Source organism: Anastrepha obliqua, chromosome 4 (genome assembly GCF_027943255.1).
Source record: "Anastrepha obliqua isolate idAnaObli1 chromosome 4, idAnaObli1_1.0, whole genome shotgun sequence".
NCBI lineage: Eukaryota > Metazoa > Arthropoda > Insecta > Diptera > Tephritidae > Anastrepha > Anastrepha obliqua.
This window is the reverse complement of record NC_072895.1, coordinates 64,425,223-64,440,512: the sequence shown is the minus strand read 5'-3', so window position 1 is coordinate 64,440,512 and position 15,290 is coordinate 64,425,223. Positions and strand designations below refer to the sequence as shown.

General features: G+C 35.8%; 1 protein-coding gene across 1 annotated transcript in view; it reads left to right on the top strand.

Moving 5' to 3' along the window:
- The window catches only part of LOC129244190 (uncharacterized), a 146,133-nt gene that overhangs the window by 114,016 nt on the left and 16,827 nt on the right, over window positions 1-15,290 (top strand). The window contains 2 exon segments of the mRNA XM_054881803.1: window positions 1,064-1,258; window positions 12,581-13,616. Coding sequence (XP_054737778.1) covers window positions 1,064-1,258; window positions 12,581-13,616 — 1,231 coding nt within the window.

Genomic DNA, 15,290 nt, shown 5'->3' with positions numbered 1-15,290 from the left:
TTTTTCGATACTGGTTGTCACGTCGCCTATGTTTTCTTCACTTTGCACTATTCATTGAGGTCCGAAAGGCCTTACACTTCACCTGCAACAAACACATACATAAATTAGGCATAACTAACACCAGCACCTGCAGTTTTTGCTGCGAAGATGAGGAGTCCATAGAACATCTTATCATCGAATGTCCGGAGTTGACGCATGGAAGGAAAAGGTTTTTAAACAAGTTCATGCTTACAGATGAAAACCTTCAATCACTCCCTCAGAAGGAGCTGGTACAATTCATAAGCATACTTAACAGTCAATAGACAGCATAGGGTGCACAATAGATCAATATGGTCGCAGTGCTAAAGGGCCATACCTTAACCCTTTACTACCATCAACCATTAACCACTAACCATTAACCGAAAGACCTTAAAAGGAGCTTGGAATTTCGACAATATTTCAGCGTCGAAAGAAAGTCTACATCAAATATTGACAAGTTTTGACTATTTATGCAATTTTGTAGAAAATTTTGTAAAAAAATATAGTTCATTCTACAACAAAAGTAATATATAGTAAAGTTTCAAACTTTGCACTAAGTTTATAAAAATGTGGCAAATTTTTATTCAAAATACAAAATCCTTATAGTCAGAATATTTAGAAAAAGGTTGTGTAAATCTTTACAGTCAAAATTTTTAGAAAAATCTTATGTAAAGATTTTGTATTTTAATGTATTTTAGAATAACAAGGTGTAAGTTTCAAGTGACTTTGATTTTTGACATTTTTTTTTTTGCTTAGGAGTTGCCCAGTTGAATTAAAAATTCATATAAAAAATATCAACCATTCATTGTGTGGGGAAAATACCCATCACCTCACCCACGAGTTCATGAATTTGAACCCAATAGGTGAAACTCATGTAAGCCGTGAAGTAATCGAACCCTATATTTTTTTTCTTTACTATTTGGATTACTTATTAGATATATTACGATATATTTTATATAAGAAAATATTATATATTAAGTGTTACATCTCCTCCAATTCAAATTTTTCTTATCTCTCCCTCTCTCTTCCACTTCCACACCCACAGATACGCGCCGTCGAGATTGGCATTGTTCTCCTCGTATTGATGGTATGGGCTGGTGCCATTGCGCTCTTCTTCAACCGTTGGGGCAAAATACGCATGCTGCTTCCCTACCAACCGGACTACAAGCATGAGCAGCTGAAGGTGCCTGGCACGGGTGTGTGCACAGGTGCCGGCTGCAATGGCCAACATTCGCATCAGGTACGTTCTGTACTCATATTTTATGCGCTTAAGTACACCTTTCATAGCTTGGTTTTGCATTACTTTTGGTTGCTGACGCGTAATTGCGTAACCAGGTGCGCGACTCACGTTTGTCCCAATACAGTCACTAAGAATTTCTCCCGAGAATACTTGAGTAAGGAAAAATTCCTTTGAAAGATATGTAATTTAAAATATGTGCAGCGAAATTAAAAAAGAAGGAATTAATGCACACGAAATGTTAAATAACTAAGACTACATGCATACATATTTACGCCCAGGGTGCCGCAAAAAGTAGGCGGAAAAACAACTGTTGGTCTTACACTGCGTATACGCAACATAAGTATACTAATATAGCAGGCACTGTGTGGTTGTGCTGGGCTTTGTTTGCTGTTTGCGCGTTGTAGTGCAATTAATTTGGCAGCTCAGACGGGGCTTTTCATTAGGTAGCTTTTGTGTGAAAGCGAAGCAAGTAGTGTAGGAAATAAGCGCTTGAAGAATTTAAAATAAAAAGAAAAATATTTGTTTGTAGTTTGTGAGAGCGAAACTCTCACCTTGCAAATAACAAATATTCGAGCAATTCATGCTTTCACATATTCACTCATTTAACTAAAATAGATAGTGTTAACTACCAATTTTTTTATGTATCTATTTAGGTATGTGCTTAGTTACTCACCCACATAGTGACTGTGGTATTTATATTATTAGACTCAAAAACAAATTAGATAAGTATCCAATTTCCTTATTTCCCATTTTCTAATTCGCTGTTGATTGTTAATATATTATATTACGACTGTATTGGTGTTATTATTTTGTATGGCTCGAATAAATATACCAACTAATTTTAACATGAATAAATGATTAAGAAGCCTATTTTCTATATATACATCAACACCCCATATTAGCAGCGCATAATTGGTCCTTGCGTTTTATTGTTTTTTTTTCTACCCAGTAGTAGCTAGTTAATATTCTAGAGCATTTTTGTTAAGATTTTTAATACGCTAGGGAACTATATAAACTTATATAAAGTAAAATTACTGGTAATAAATCAGACTTTAGTTGTGATGAAATGTGGCTCTCATGAAATCTTTTGTACTGATCACATCGCATAGAACTCAATACTATATCACATCTGTTCAGCATTTCAAATCAGTTTGAAAAACAAACATCCTGCTTTTTTTTTAATTACGATAAAGAAAATCAACTAGTTAATATATTATCATTGCTTCGGTTCGGAGGCAGCACTTTGTACCAAAAAGTAATATGCCGACGATCGACTTTTCAATAAGAAAAAATGTCTTTAAAGTTTTATAACTTTTGAAGATTTGAATTTAAACGGAAATACAAGAGTAATTTTCGTCTTAAAACTACCCATATTTTTTTAAAAAAATTTATTCAAAATAAAACTTTTTTTGCTTGTGTAAGTAATTGCAAAACAAAAATATTTTTTCCCTTAGAACAGATGTCATTGCATTTATTGGGTGTCAAACTATTTATAAGATAACCTGCAAATTCCAAATCCATTTTTTTGCTGATTAGCCTCCTTTTCGCAGACACGGTCACATATGTACATGAGCTTCCAGTTTTATTTTCCAATACAAATGTAAGCTCATATAACTATAATGCAGCTTCATACTTTTACAGCTTCTTGGATAGAGCGATGCACTTTAAAAACTGTAAAACAACTATTTCCTGTTCAATCGGCAATTTTCTCTTCAACAAAAAATAGGGACTAACACGAATACATTATCTACAATATGAAATAAAGTTCAGGAGTTTAAACTGGTTAAAGGAGTTCAAACTATTTCGAGTTTTTGCTCGCGAAAAATCTTTTTGATACCAAGCGTGCTTTTAGACAAGTGAATTCTTTAATCTGATATGAGAGAATATTATTCGATCTTCAAAGCTTAACTACTCAGGCATCGTCTTTGATAAGAGCGTCAAAAACCACGCGGCTATTTCTGTGTTTTTTTAACTGGGGAAAGAAGCAAAGCGATTGAATTTAAATATGAACGAGGAAAAAACGAATAGTCTCTTACCATCAAATAAACAGTCAGTGGTCACTTTACTGATGACAGTTGTAACTTTCAAGTTTTAAATCTTAATCTGTTTTAACTGTTTATTATCTCTTTTTGATTTACGGTTCTCTGTTTTACGCGGGGCGATCTCTTCTGCTTCGTCCTAGACGTGATATGCCGATTGTGTGCGCGAGAGTAGTAACAAGAGATTTCGCATGGGTTTGCATTTTTTAGGATTATTTTCGGTGCTATTTTCGATTTCGTCATGAGCCATGGATATTTGAAGATCTTTGTAAATGCTCGAGTTTTTGACGTACCGAGACACTCCTGCCTTTGTATAATATTATAATAGTCGAAGAAGAAGTGCACAGAAGTGGCTAATTGTAGTAATTGGTGACTTGACACGCTGAAAAATCTCTCTTCCTGACGAGCTAAGTATGTACGATTATATCTGTAATGTAGAACTATATATAAACATATACATAGTGGAGTGAGTAAAGGTTTAATGGCTCCCCTGGTTAGGTCAGGCCGCAGGTAGGTAGGTGAAATGGTTGAAGTTCCAGTCTGGCACTCCTTAGGTCACACTAAAGCGCCGTCTTGATACCATTATGATACCTTCAAAATTTAGGTTGGCGCACTGCCCGAGGCTGTCGAAGAAAGGAGCACCCAAACCTGGAAATTTACATTACCCACAGTTTCTGCAATGGATGTTAAATGGTAACCCTAGTTTTTCCACATGTGTGCCGATCCTCCCGTGACCGGTAAACCGCGAGGAGTCCAAAGGACTTTCTGAGTCCTCCATATATTGTACTGGGACCAAAGGTTTTTTAAAATAGCACGTGAAGTAATGGAGCTCCATCTTTTCTGCGCTTTCCAGGTCGTACAAAGTCTGGAAAATATTCAATGGAGTACATGAAATTAATACAGAGATGGTAAATGAACGGGCTTGATATTGGTATTTCACAAAGAAATGACTTCCGCGCTTTGTTGAACTCGAGCACAAGTTCTTGGGTGATTAGTGTGCTAGCCAAGAATAGGAGGCATTATAAGGAAAGCCAATACTTTCATTTCAAAGGCCTTGCTTCCAATGAAAAGGGCTTTTACACGCTGCTCTCATATTTTTTAGCCATTCGAATTTTATTTGGATACCTCCCATTAGATAGTGTCCTGTTAGTACCCCTCTGTATTTTTCATATCCTTTCTCCTAAGATTCAGTAGCTATTTTATATGGCATTTGTTCTGTTCTGGCCAAATTTTCCTGCTTAGTTGACAGAAAGGTGATTGCCTTCAACGGGTATTAGAGTGTTGAGCGGAAGGATGCACTGATGCTTTCATTTTCAGAGTAAACTCCTCTACCTACCAGTTCAACAAACCTAGATCCGTAAGTAAATATACTGACTCTATTTTCCTCATCCACCGTACCACTACCCCAGTCCTCCTTTGAAGGGAATCAGTTTATTTAAATAAAGCTCCACACTGATACAAAAATCTGTAGTAGATGGAATAGTGGGAAATTTTCTTAATATAGTCGAATGACTCTTACTGAGTACCATATTTTTACGAGGACAATTTTTTTGAGCCTTAATGTTGATTTGACAGCTAATTGCTTACCATATAAATCAATTGGTAAGAGGTATAAAGTAAGTAAAGTGCTGCTGAGGCTTTCTTTAGGGTTTCTATCTAACAGCAAGCCTAAGTAGCGAACAGTTTCGCTGAAAGACAAGGTGATTCTTTTCAATGTCGGGGGTCTTGCATACGGTAAATGATGTTTTCTAGTAAATGAAACCAGTTCAACATTGCCTAGCGTTTACGCCTAGTCCACATGACGTCGACCATTGGTCTACCTCACTTAATATGCTCTGCATAATTTCACAGAGTGTGTTCAAGGTTCTTCTGCAATTTATTCATTGTCCGAAGTCAGATGAGTTGAGGCAGTATACCGCATTTAGGGGTGGCTCTGTTGACGGTTCTTCTCATCTCCGGGGTTCCTAAAGGGTCGCCTAATTCGAAAAATGATAAAAAAACGGATTTTCAACAATCTGAGAATTTAAAAATATACCCAATTAGAAATAAAACAAACTAATCCCTATCTTTTCCGATAAATAGAAGTGGCTTTACAATCAGCGTCCCCGAAAATCCGCGTGCATTGAGTTTCAATCAAATTCATTTGATAAGAAAATATTGCTCGCCACATTGGATTCGCCGTTTTGAATTTTTGAAATCGTAATCAGCGACGACTAAAAACCCTATCATTTCAAGTTTTAGGAACTTTTTAGTAGCTTGAGTACTCTATATTTTTTTTTTCGAAAAAAATTTACCAATTGAAAGTTTGTATTAAATTTTTTTCAATAATATTTCACGATACCAGTCAAATAATTTCAAATCATGTTAATTTACATGAATGCTAAATATTACTTAAAAAATTAGGGAATTTGTATTTTTTTTTTTAATTTTGTTATTAATGTTTATAGAAATTCCTGAGTTGATATGCTAGAGCTTTTTATTAAAATAAATAATGGATTAGATTTCCCCCCATTGAAATAAAAGCAAAAAAAAATTCAAAAACTTGTTTTCTAGAAAAATGTACCGAAAATTAATTATATTTCCATTATTTGAAGGCAGCTCAGACGTTCCCTTTAATAGCTTCTTGATTTAAGACTTCAACTCTTCCACTTCTTTAACTCCATTTTCAACTCCTCTTTACTCCAGATTCTTTCCAGTCTCTTAGTGAAATATTTAACCGCCTTTGCCTTTATTTATATAATTTTTTCCTTTGCAAGGTGTATAGCAGCAGATTTTTCATTAAAAATTAAGATCGTTCGCTTATTTAGATTTTTCTATTCTGCAAAATTTATCTGCGATGGCTACACAGTAGATGAATTAGATATATATAAGTATTTCATTTTTGCTCAAGATATAAACGCAAAGGAAGCTGTACGAGACACCGAATATTTAGAAAATCCTCCAAAATTCGCTTAGTAGGCCTACAAAGTTCGGCATGGAAAATAAAAATAGTTTTGAAAACCAAATTATTAACCATTTGTAAATAATTTCTTCCATATGTGTACATACATATTTTAATAAGAAATTTCAGCAAATGAGGAAATTTCGAAAAAAATCATATGAGTCTAATAATATACACACCACTGTACTTGAAATACCTATTTATGTATAAATGTGTACATAGTCACTTAACCCACTCACCATTCTCTCGCTCAACCAACCTCATCCCCTGTATTTGTATTTATCAAACAACAAACAAAAAAAAAACAACTACTAACTAACCCACAGCATTAACTGAAATAAAATTTCTCTACTGTTGTTGTATTTTATATATTTTTAGAACCTACACCCAGATATATTCGTAAAGGTATCTACAAAATTTAATACAATTCAATTAATTTTATTACTAGCATTTTATTAATAAATACTGACTCGTGAATAACCACTTAGTTATCAATCATGAAACACATTTACATACATACACACACACATACATATATGCGAGCAATGCGAAATTTACATGTAGTTAGTGCTTAGCGAGTTTTCCTTTTTCGGCAATTCGCATTCGCACTCCCTTAGCCGAAGATTTTTTTCAACCCAATTAAATAAAATGTGCTTGCCAAAGTCATAAAAACGAAATGAAATTGATAAATTACACATTTGGCGTATTTACCGTTCAATTCAAATATAAAACCATTTAATATTCAATGGAACCATAATTTCTGTTAGACAAATATTCAACAATTACGTATGAACTTTTTACTAAAACAATATAAATATAAATAAGTCATTGGAAAGCCTCGCGTATTCGTATTCACATTAAGGTGCCTCAGAACACAAGTTTGGGGGTTTCACAACGGGCTTACAAATTTTATTATATTTAAGACTACCGCCAAAATACATTGGAAAAACTTTAAAATTTACGAGAGCTGGAAGGATTTGGAAATATTTCGACAAGATTAGTTTTTGATAATAAAATAGTAATAAAAATAACTTTTCTAAAAAGTCACCTCAGCTGATATAAGAGCGTAAGCTTAAAAATGTTTAAAAACTTTGTCAAAGAAAAAAGAGTAATAAGATTTTTTGAAAGTAGTTTCAAATCGGTAAATCTTAATATTTTTCCCGAATATTTTGGCGGATGCCTTAGAATATAATAAAACTTATAATTACGATTTTTGTATGAAGAGGTATGCCCCCTAATATATATATATTTACATACTCAAATGCAAACCCATATGGTTTCTGTTTAATCCAGCTGAAATATAGCTTACGAGCAAAATAAATATTGAAAAAATGCTAAAGCAATAAAGTTCGCTGTTTATTATGTTGGACAGCAATTTTTATTATAAATGATGGCATAAATTGGTAATTTGCCAAACCCACGCAGATGCTACATTTCTTTTTTTTTTGAATTTCTGAATTGTTTCCATTAATTTTTAAATATGTGCATTAGGGTGCCCCTTATATGACAACATTTTTGTTTTTCTAATTTCGAAACACATACCCTCTACATTTTGTACTAGTGCTATAAGATGCTCAAATATAGAATTTCATCTTTCTAGCACCATTGCAACCAGTGCCGACCGGGCTTCAAAGTTTAGTAAAAATCGTATTTTGTCCTGATATTTCAGTATCCTATAAAATCACTATAAATGCAACAAATTAAGTGAATAAAAATTAAATGATATAAACATTAATATTTCATTAAAAACATAAAGTAATATCAATCAGTCAGGGCAACTTCTTTTTAGAGTATTTTTTTACAGTCCGTATACAATTTTCTATGTTCCTGGACACAGCGCAGCAAGAACTGTTGATTCTCTTCTTCAGTCATGATAAGTCCGTTAAGAACTTGTATCAATTTAACAGTCCTTTCAGCAGTATTACTCACAGCTCTCAAATGACTTATTCTTCTTTTAGCTTCCAGAAAAGCAGCATTATTATCCCAAGAAGACGCATCTTCCTTTAGAAAACTGTCGTCGATCTGCAATCGTGATAGAAATTGTTTTGTCTTCTCCGAGACAAAATCATCTAGTGTTTTGTCTGAAAAAAAAAAATAATAAGTTAAATAACAAAAAAAAATCAACAAAAGATTTAAGAATGTCGCAAAAAATCACCTTAACTTACCAAACCACTTTTAAGTCAGCTCTTCCTTCCACTGGCGATAGCGTTTGTTAAAATCTGAGGTTTGTCCCTGTTGAAGGTGGCAATATTTTTTTTTTCGTTTAGTTATCAACTTCATCAAATAGTAATAGAATGACTGTATCTTCACATTAATTCCACTGGTCATGACTTAACTTCCTTATAGAAGCTTTAAAAATTGTTGCATCCACTTTTTCGTACTATTTTAACATCTTCAAGAAGCGCAAATCTTGGTTAGGTGCTTTGATCGCCACTGTGCATTCGAGCCAAGCTTTAACATACAACATCACGACAAATAACCAAACATCTTGTAGAGCCTTTTTGTCCTTCGCAGTAATTCGGCATTGTGACTGAAGTAAAAATATTGTTAAAGAATAGATCGCTCTCGCCATCCAACGTGCCTAATGCATAGCTCCGCGGAGCCTTAGTTTTAATTTTTCCTCTGTGTCTCTTATATGTGCGATGTTTTTCCAATTTTCTCTGAACTTCTTGAACATCGCAATATCTGGGCTACTAGTAATTTGCTCAATATTAGTTTCAAAGATAGATTTTAGAACCAATTCATAAGCATAATGACGACAGTCGAAAATCAGCATTTACCTTTCTAAAGTTTGCTCCGAAATAGCAAAGGCTCCATTGAAACGGCCAGTATTAGAAGCTGTTGTGTTGCAGCACATTATTTGTACTTTATCGCGAAGGTTTTAGTCAAAGTGAACTGTTGAGACGGCCTTAACTTCATGTTTCCCAAAAGACCTCTCTAGTTTTGGCACTGCAAGAAGCTGTTCTCTATCGTCAAACGAAGCAATAACTGGAAAGCGATTTTCTTTTGAACTTCGTACATCCAACCCTGGTACATTGTTTTGAAAGTCAGTTTGATTTTCTAGTTTCAGTGCGAATTCGCTGAATCGAGGATTTATTAGGGGAATCATCGCTACTCAGACCAAGCGCTTCTAGCATCGCATTAAGAATGTAAAGGGAGTCGCTAATGCTTAACTGGCATCGACCTAAAGCTGGGAATAGTTTAGGTGTTATGAGATTCTTTCTACCTCTTTTTGAAGGTTGTTCATGGCAGGGAACGTCGGGCAAACTGAGTTCGAAATTCAAGACCTGTTCTTCATCTGATCCTTCTACACTTTCTAAGTTATTTTTGCTAGAAGTAGATACAACAGTCAGTGATTTTCTTTGTTTTACAATCCGTTGCTCTTCTTCCAGTCGTCGTCGTTTAGATCTTTCTTCTTTGTCCGCCACCACCTCAACATTCCGGGCGACCTGGCTCTCTCTGTTTCATTAAAAATAGTTTATCTTGCTCTATTTTCATTCTCTCGAAAACGTTAACATATGCAATATCAAACAAATTATCAAGATCAATTTTGAAATTGTGCTTACGGCTCTTGAACGTAGCCTGAGTTTTCTTACAATTTGATTGAATCTCTCTAAAACCTGATATAAATCAACAAGTTTCTTTACGCAGTTAGGAAATGCCGTCCCTAATCACAAGATTTGCACTTTCACTAACAGTCAGGTTAACCTGACGAATATTGTAAAATAATACTGAGAGAATTGTCGATTAGATGGTAATTTTGCATAATTTATTTGATAGCTAGGCAATCCGATAAGGAAAATATTTTGTTAGTCACTCCGTAATTCCACCGACGTGTTTACGCACTAAACAATGGAGCTCTAAGAATCTGAATAATCACGTATGAAACGACATATATAACGGCATATAATCGCAAGTCGGCACGGGTTAGTGCTTATAAATCAAGCTATTATTTTTCTCTAGACAGTATAGGGTTATTACGAAACTTTTAAGAAGGTATGCGTAAAAAAACATTTAAGTTGCAATTTAAGGAGCACCCTACTGTACATACCTGTGTATGCACTTGTTTTTAATTCTCAGGCAGTTTGGCGACTATAACTCCAATAGCTAATATTATAGCTTTTATTTTGCGTCCAGCTTTGGCTCTCAATGTTCAATAAGCCACAATCCACAAAGAGCATAATATAAGGTGAAGTAAAAAGTTCCAAATCTTTTATTGCATCGTTTCGTATTACGTGTGCAAAAAGTATCTGCGTTGTAAGTTTGCAGCAGTTTGAGTTTTTGTTTATCATTTAATTTATCGAGCAGATCGCTGCATCTTTCAAAGGGCTGGGAAACTTGAAGCATACACCACGCATGTGCGTACACGCGTGACGCGATGACTGGGCCCCCGCAAGTAAGAGCTACTCCACGAGTCTCTGAGTCACAAGGCTCAATAAATATATCCAAAGGTGTTTAGCCGTACCGCTCTGACGAGCGCTAACAAATCTTATGACTATAAAATAAATGAACACGCAAAAGGAGCTCAACCAAAAACTTAGTTCTCATTCCCACTAGCTTCGGTTCCCAACACGCCCTAAGGTAATCAGAAAGTTTAGCTATAAGTAAGGAAATTATTCACTATGGGATCTTCCTATCGGGCCAAACACTAAATTGGAACGTCTGCTATCAACAACTACCCAAATTGAAGCAGACGATGAAACGAAAAAGGTCAGCATTGTTTTCGTTGCCAATCTGGACAAATATTTTTCCAATCGCGGATTATGAAATTGTTTAAGAATTGTACAAAAGTTATCGCAGCAAATGACATATATTCGATCTAAAGGGCAAAATTATTCCGAACATGTTTGTTGACCTAGTATATATAAGGCTTTTCAAACTGTTTCTAACTCACAAACGTGCAAAACACATTGCATACATTTTTTTTAGTTTTTGAGAGTTTTAGATTTAGTTTTGATTAGAGAGTTTAGTCTTAGTTTAGAGAGTTTATGGTTTACTTAAAAACAAGAAGATTTTTGGTATCATTTTTGGGACTTTATTATTTTTTGAACGGTAAATATTCGATAAAATAAGATAGTCTCGATAACAAGAGCAGTGCTTTCTTAGGCTGCTACAAGAACAAGAAAATCAAGATATGATATATTTCGATAAATTTTACTAATGCTTCAGTCAGCACATATCGAGCTAGAATGGAGTTTATGAGGCTAATGACTTTCACACGGAATTATATTATAATAACCACTTAGAGCTCTATCAATCTATCACTTTTGTTAACAGAAATTATGGTTCAATAAATATTATAAGTACAAGTATATCGTACTTATAAAAAACATATTCAAATTTATTGGCTTATTTGCGTGCTCAGATATTACATTTTATTATAGTTGTGTATGTATTTAAGTATATTCCAAGCGATCAAACTACACTCATTAAACAATTCACGCTTATCCTCGCCTCGTTCAATGCGCATGCTTGCCATCGAGAGCTACAGAAATCACCCACGCTAATCCTTTCAATAGAGACGCATGAAAAGTATCGTTTGCATTTGAGGCGATAGTTCATGATACCTAATCGTACCCTCAATCGTATTACTGCCAATTTTCTTTCCACGAAAATAGAAATTTTTTATATTCTATTTTTTGCTTATTTCCCAGACTTTTTTATATACAAAAATTTTTTTTTATAATTACTTGTATTTTCAACTAAATTTAGTACTAAATAATTTTCGTTCCAAATTAGTAAACTTCCTTTTGAACAACTATCAATAAAAATTGTATGTAAATACTTATGTACTATAGCTAATAATATTTTGCGTATAAAAATATTCCTCTTTATTTGGTTATCAATTCACGGCAAATATGAATATCAAGTAAACTTAAGTCGTTAGTTTATTGGCAGCTTAAGTAAATATAATAGTGCCCTTTCACCAATTCAAAACATGCATATGTACGTAGTTATTAGTTTAACCATTGTCCTTTGCATTCACTGCGTCAACACTCAACAGCCAAAATGTATACATCTCTCCTCCTATTTCTTTCTTACATATATCTTCTCTTTCTCTCTCTCTCTTTGTTCCGCCTCTTTCCGCTTCCTATTCGTGCCGTAAATATGTGTGATCGTGTGTGCGTATGCGTGTCCACTACATTTGTGTGCGTATCTCCATTCGCTGCTGCTCACGCCCACACACACATACATATCTTTACACGCACACACGTTCAGTGTTTGCCGCGTTGCGAGGGTTGTGGACTCTTCGATCGCTGCTTCCAGTATCCGCGTCGCGAGCTGGAACGCGACTGCGGCTGCCAATTTGCACTGCTGCATAAGGCCGATGTGGAGAGCTAGCAACCAGCGCACGGTGATGGCGTTGCATCATCGGAAGGCTACGTCAAGGTCGGCAGCATCGACAGCCCCACTGCCGCATTGGCAACCCCTTTGCATAGCTGTGGTGCCATCAGTTGTTTGCATTTGGAGAATGAAGTTGGTGGTGGTTGCGATGGCGATGGCGGCGTCGCTGTTGGCCTACGCGATAGCAATAGCGACAGCGAGGAGGAAGCCGCCAATGATGTGGACGATCAGATTGCTGTCGATGATGGCGATGTTGACGTAGATAGTCGATTGCAATGCAATCATCGCTCTTTGCACGAGCAGCAGCGTCAGCAACAACAACAACAACAACTGTTCACACAGTCAAAATCGAAGGTTGGTGGCGCTAGCGGTGGTGGCGAACACAAGCAGAGGCAGAAGCGTTTCACACAGCAGCGCAGCATTTTGAAGAATTCAACAGAACGTTCGAGCAACCAGGAAGAGCAGGATCTGCTTGAGGCTAAAAAGCAGTTGATATTGCGGCGACGGCGACTCTTCAGCCACTACCGCCAGTACGAGCAGTGGCGTCGGCGTCAATTCAGTTACGATCCATGCTACTATCGTGCCATACCGCTGCCGATCGGTCAAGCGACCTACAGCAATTATTCCGGTGGCTACAGCAGTCAGGGTCAAAGCGCGTTCCGACGCCGCCGCCAGTACAGGCGGCAGTACTCGTGTGCCGAGCGTGAGGATTCGCGCGAGAGTCGTGAGTCGTCGTCGCTGCACCGTTACAAGGGCGAGAGCATGATAGCCAGTGATTCGTTTAACACTGGTAGTTATGATCAACAACAAGAGCAATATCGACTAGAACGGCAGCAACAGCAACAACAACAACAACAGCAGCAGCAACAGAAAAAGCAACAATATCAGCATGAACAAGCAGTGTTGCAACAACAAATGATAGAATATTACTCCCCAATGGGACGGCGTAGTGTAAGTGCCATTTTAAAGCTCTTCCTAAAGCACAACGAAAGCACCCAGACACCTGACACTCATACGACGGTTTGCGAAGGAAGTGCCTTGTACATACGTTGGCCGTCAGCTAGCTGCACCCTGTACAACTGTTTATTGGTAGCGTTGTTTTAGTAGTTGCACCTTTGTACATAAATACAACCAGTTGTAGAAGTTATTTGAAAGGCGCAAATTACACGTGGCATCCAGTTATCTAACCGCTTGAACATACCATCAACGACTACGACACCAGCACCAGCACCGCACTACACTGCACTGCACCCCGTACAAAAGGCTACAAAACAAAAGTCCGTCTTAACAACCAACACAAAAGGAATTCTTCCCCTGCTCGTTGCCTCCAACCCCTGCTTGATTGCTTGCTTGCTAAAATTCTGTATTTCCAAATGCCGATGTATTCCAATTCGATGCGCTGTAGTTGGAAGGAGCAAAAATCTTTCGGTAGCGTGAAATTTCTTTCTTCCCTTACTTCCAATTTTTATTAAAAAGTTTGAAGCATACAATTTAACGCTAGCGTAAAAGTTCTGCATTTTAGGAGACGAAATGTTTATGGCTTCAGTTCTTTTCGCTTTTCTTATTTTGGCTGATGTTTATTCGCTTGAAAATATTGTATTCATAATTTATGCGCTAATGCAATTTTATTGAAGTAAAGCTTACAAACTTGATTGTAATTATGATTATGATATGATTATGAGCTAATAACTATGTATATCAGATAGATATTAGCTCATAATTTTATCACTATTTTTAATTTTCATACCTACTATAACTTCTAGTTTTGTACATATATATGGGCATTTATTTTTTACGCTTTTATAAAGGACTTTTGACTGATTTTAGCATTTTAAAAATTCATGCCTGCTGAATTTTGCTGAAACTTTCTGGTGAATTTTATTAAGTTTTCATGTTTTTAGAAAAGTTGTGCTTGCCTTAAGATTAAAAACCAATATTCTCTGATTTATTAAATGTTTATGACTTATAATTGAGATACATAAAATTCCGTATTACGGGAGAAAACCACATTATATATTATATACAAATATACCAAACGCGGATGCCGCATGATTTTTTGTGATTTTCGATTCATAGGGCCCAATTTGGATGTTTTTGCCTTACTCAATAATTACAGCGATATTACAACGCTGTTACTTTTTTGATGGCCTGTTGTAGAAGTTATTTCGCGAGAATCGTGTTGTTTGAACAAAAAAAAGACCAATAACTTAGTTGCATTTTCACTTAATTTTTGAATTGCACTTGATTAAAAAGAATATAGGGTTTTTCAGTAAGAGCGCTTCAACTTTTGAACTTTTTTGAATAAAACACAAACGGTTTGACTTTTTTAACTAATTTTTTTTTTTATTATCGAGTTTGAACATATACATTTAAGTATGAAATTCGATTTCTTTTGCATGACCACCGCGTGCACGTTTTACGAAGTCCAATCGTTGAACCCAATTTTCGACCACTCTTTTGCATAAATCGGCCGAAATTCCAGCAATTTCGCGTTCAATATTGGCTCTGAGCTCACAAATCGTCGCTGGCTTGTTACTGTGGACCAATGACTTCACATAACCCCAAAACGGGACGGCTTGTTAAATGGACCGTAAAATGGCCGTAATGCTCTTAAAGTAGCAGCAACAGAACGATTATTTTCATAAAAAAATTTGCACGATTTGCAATCGTTGCTCAAGTGTGTAGCGTTCCATGATGAAATGTATAC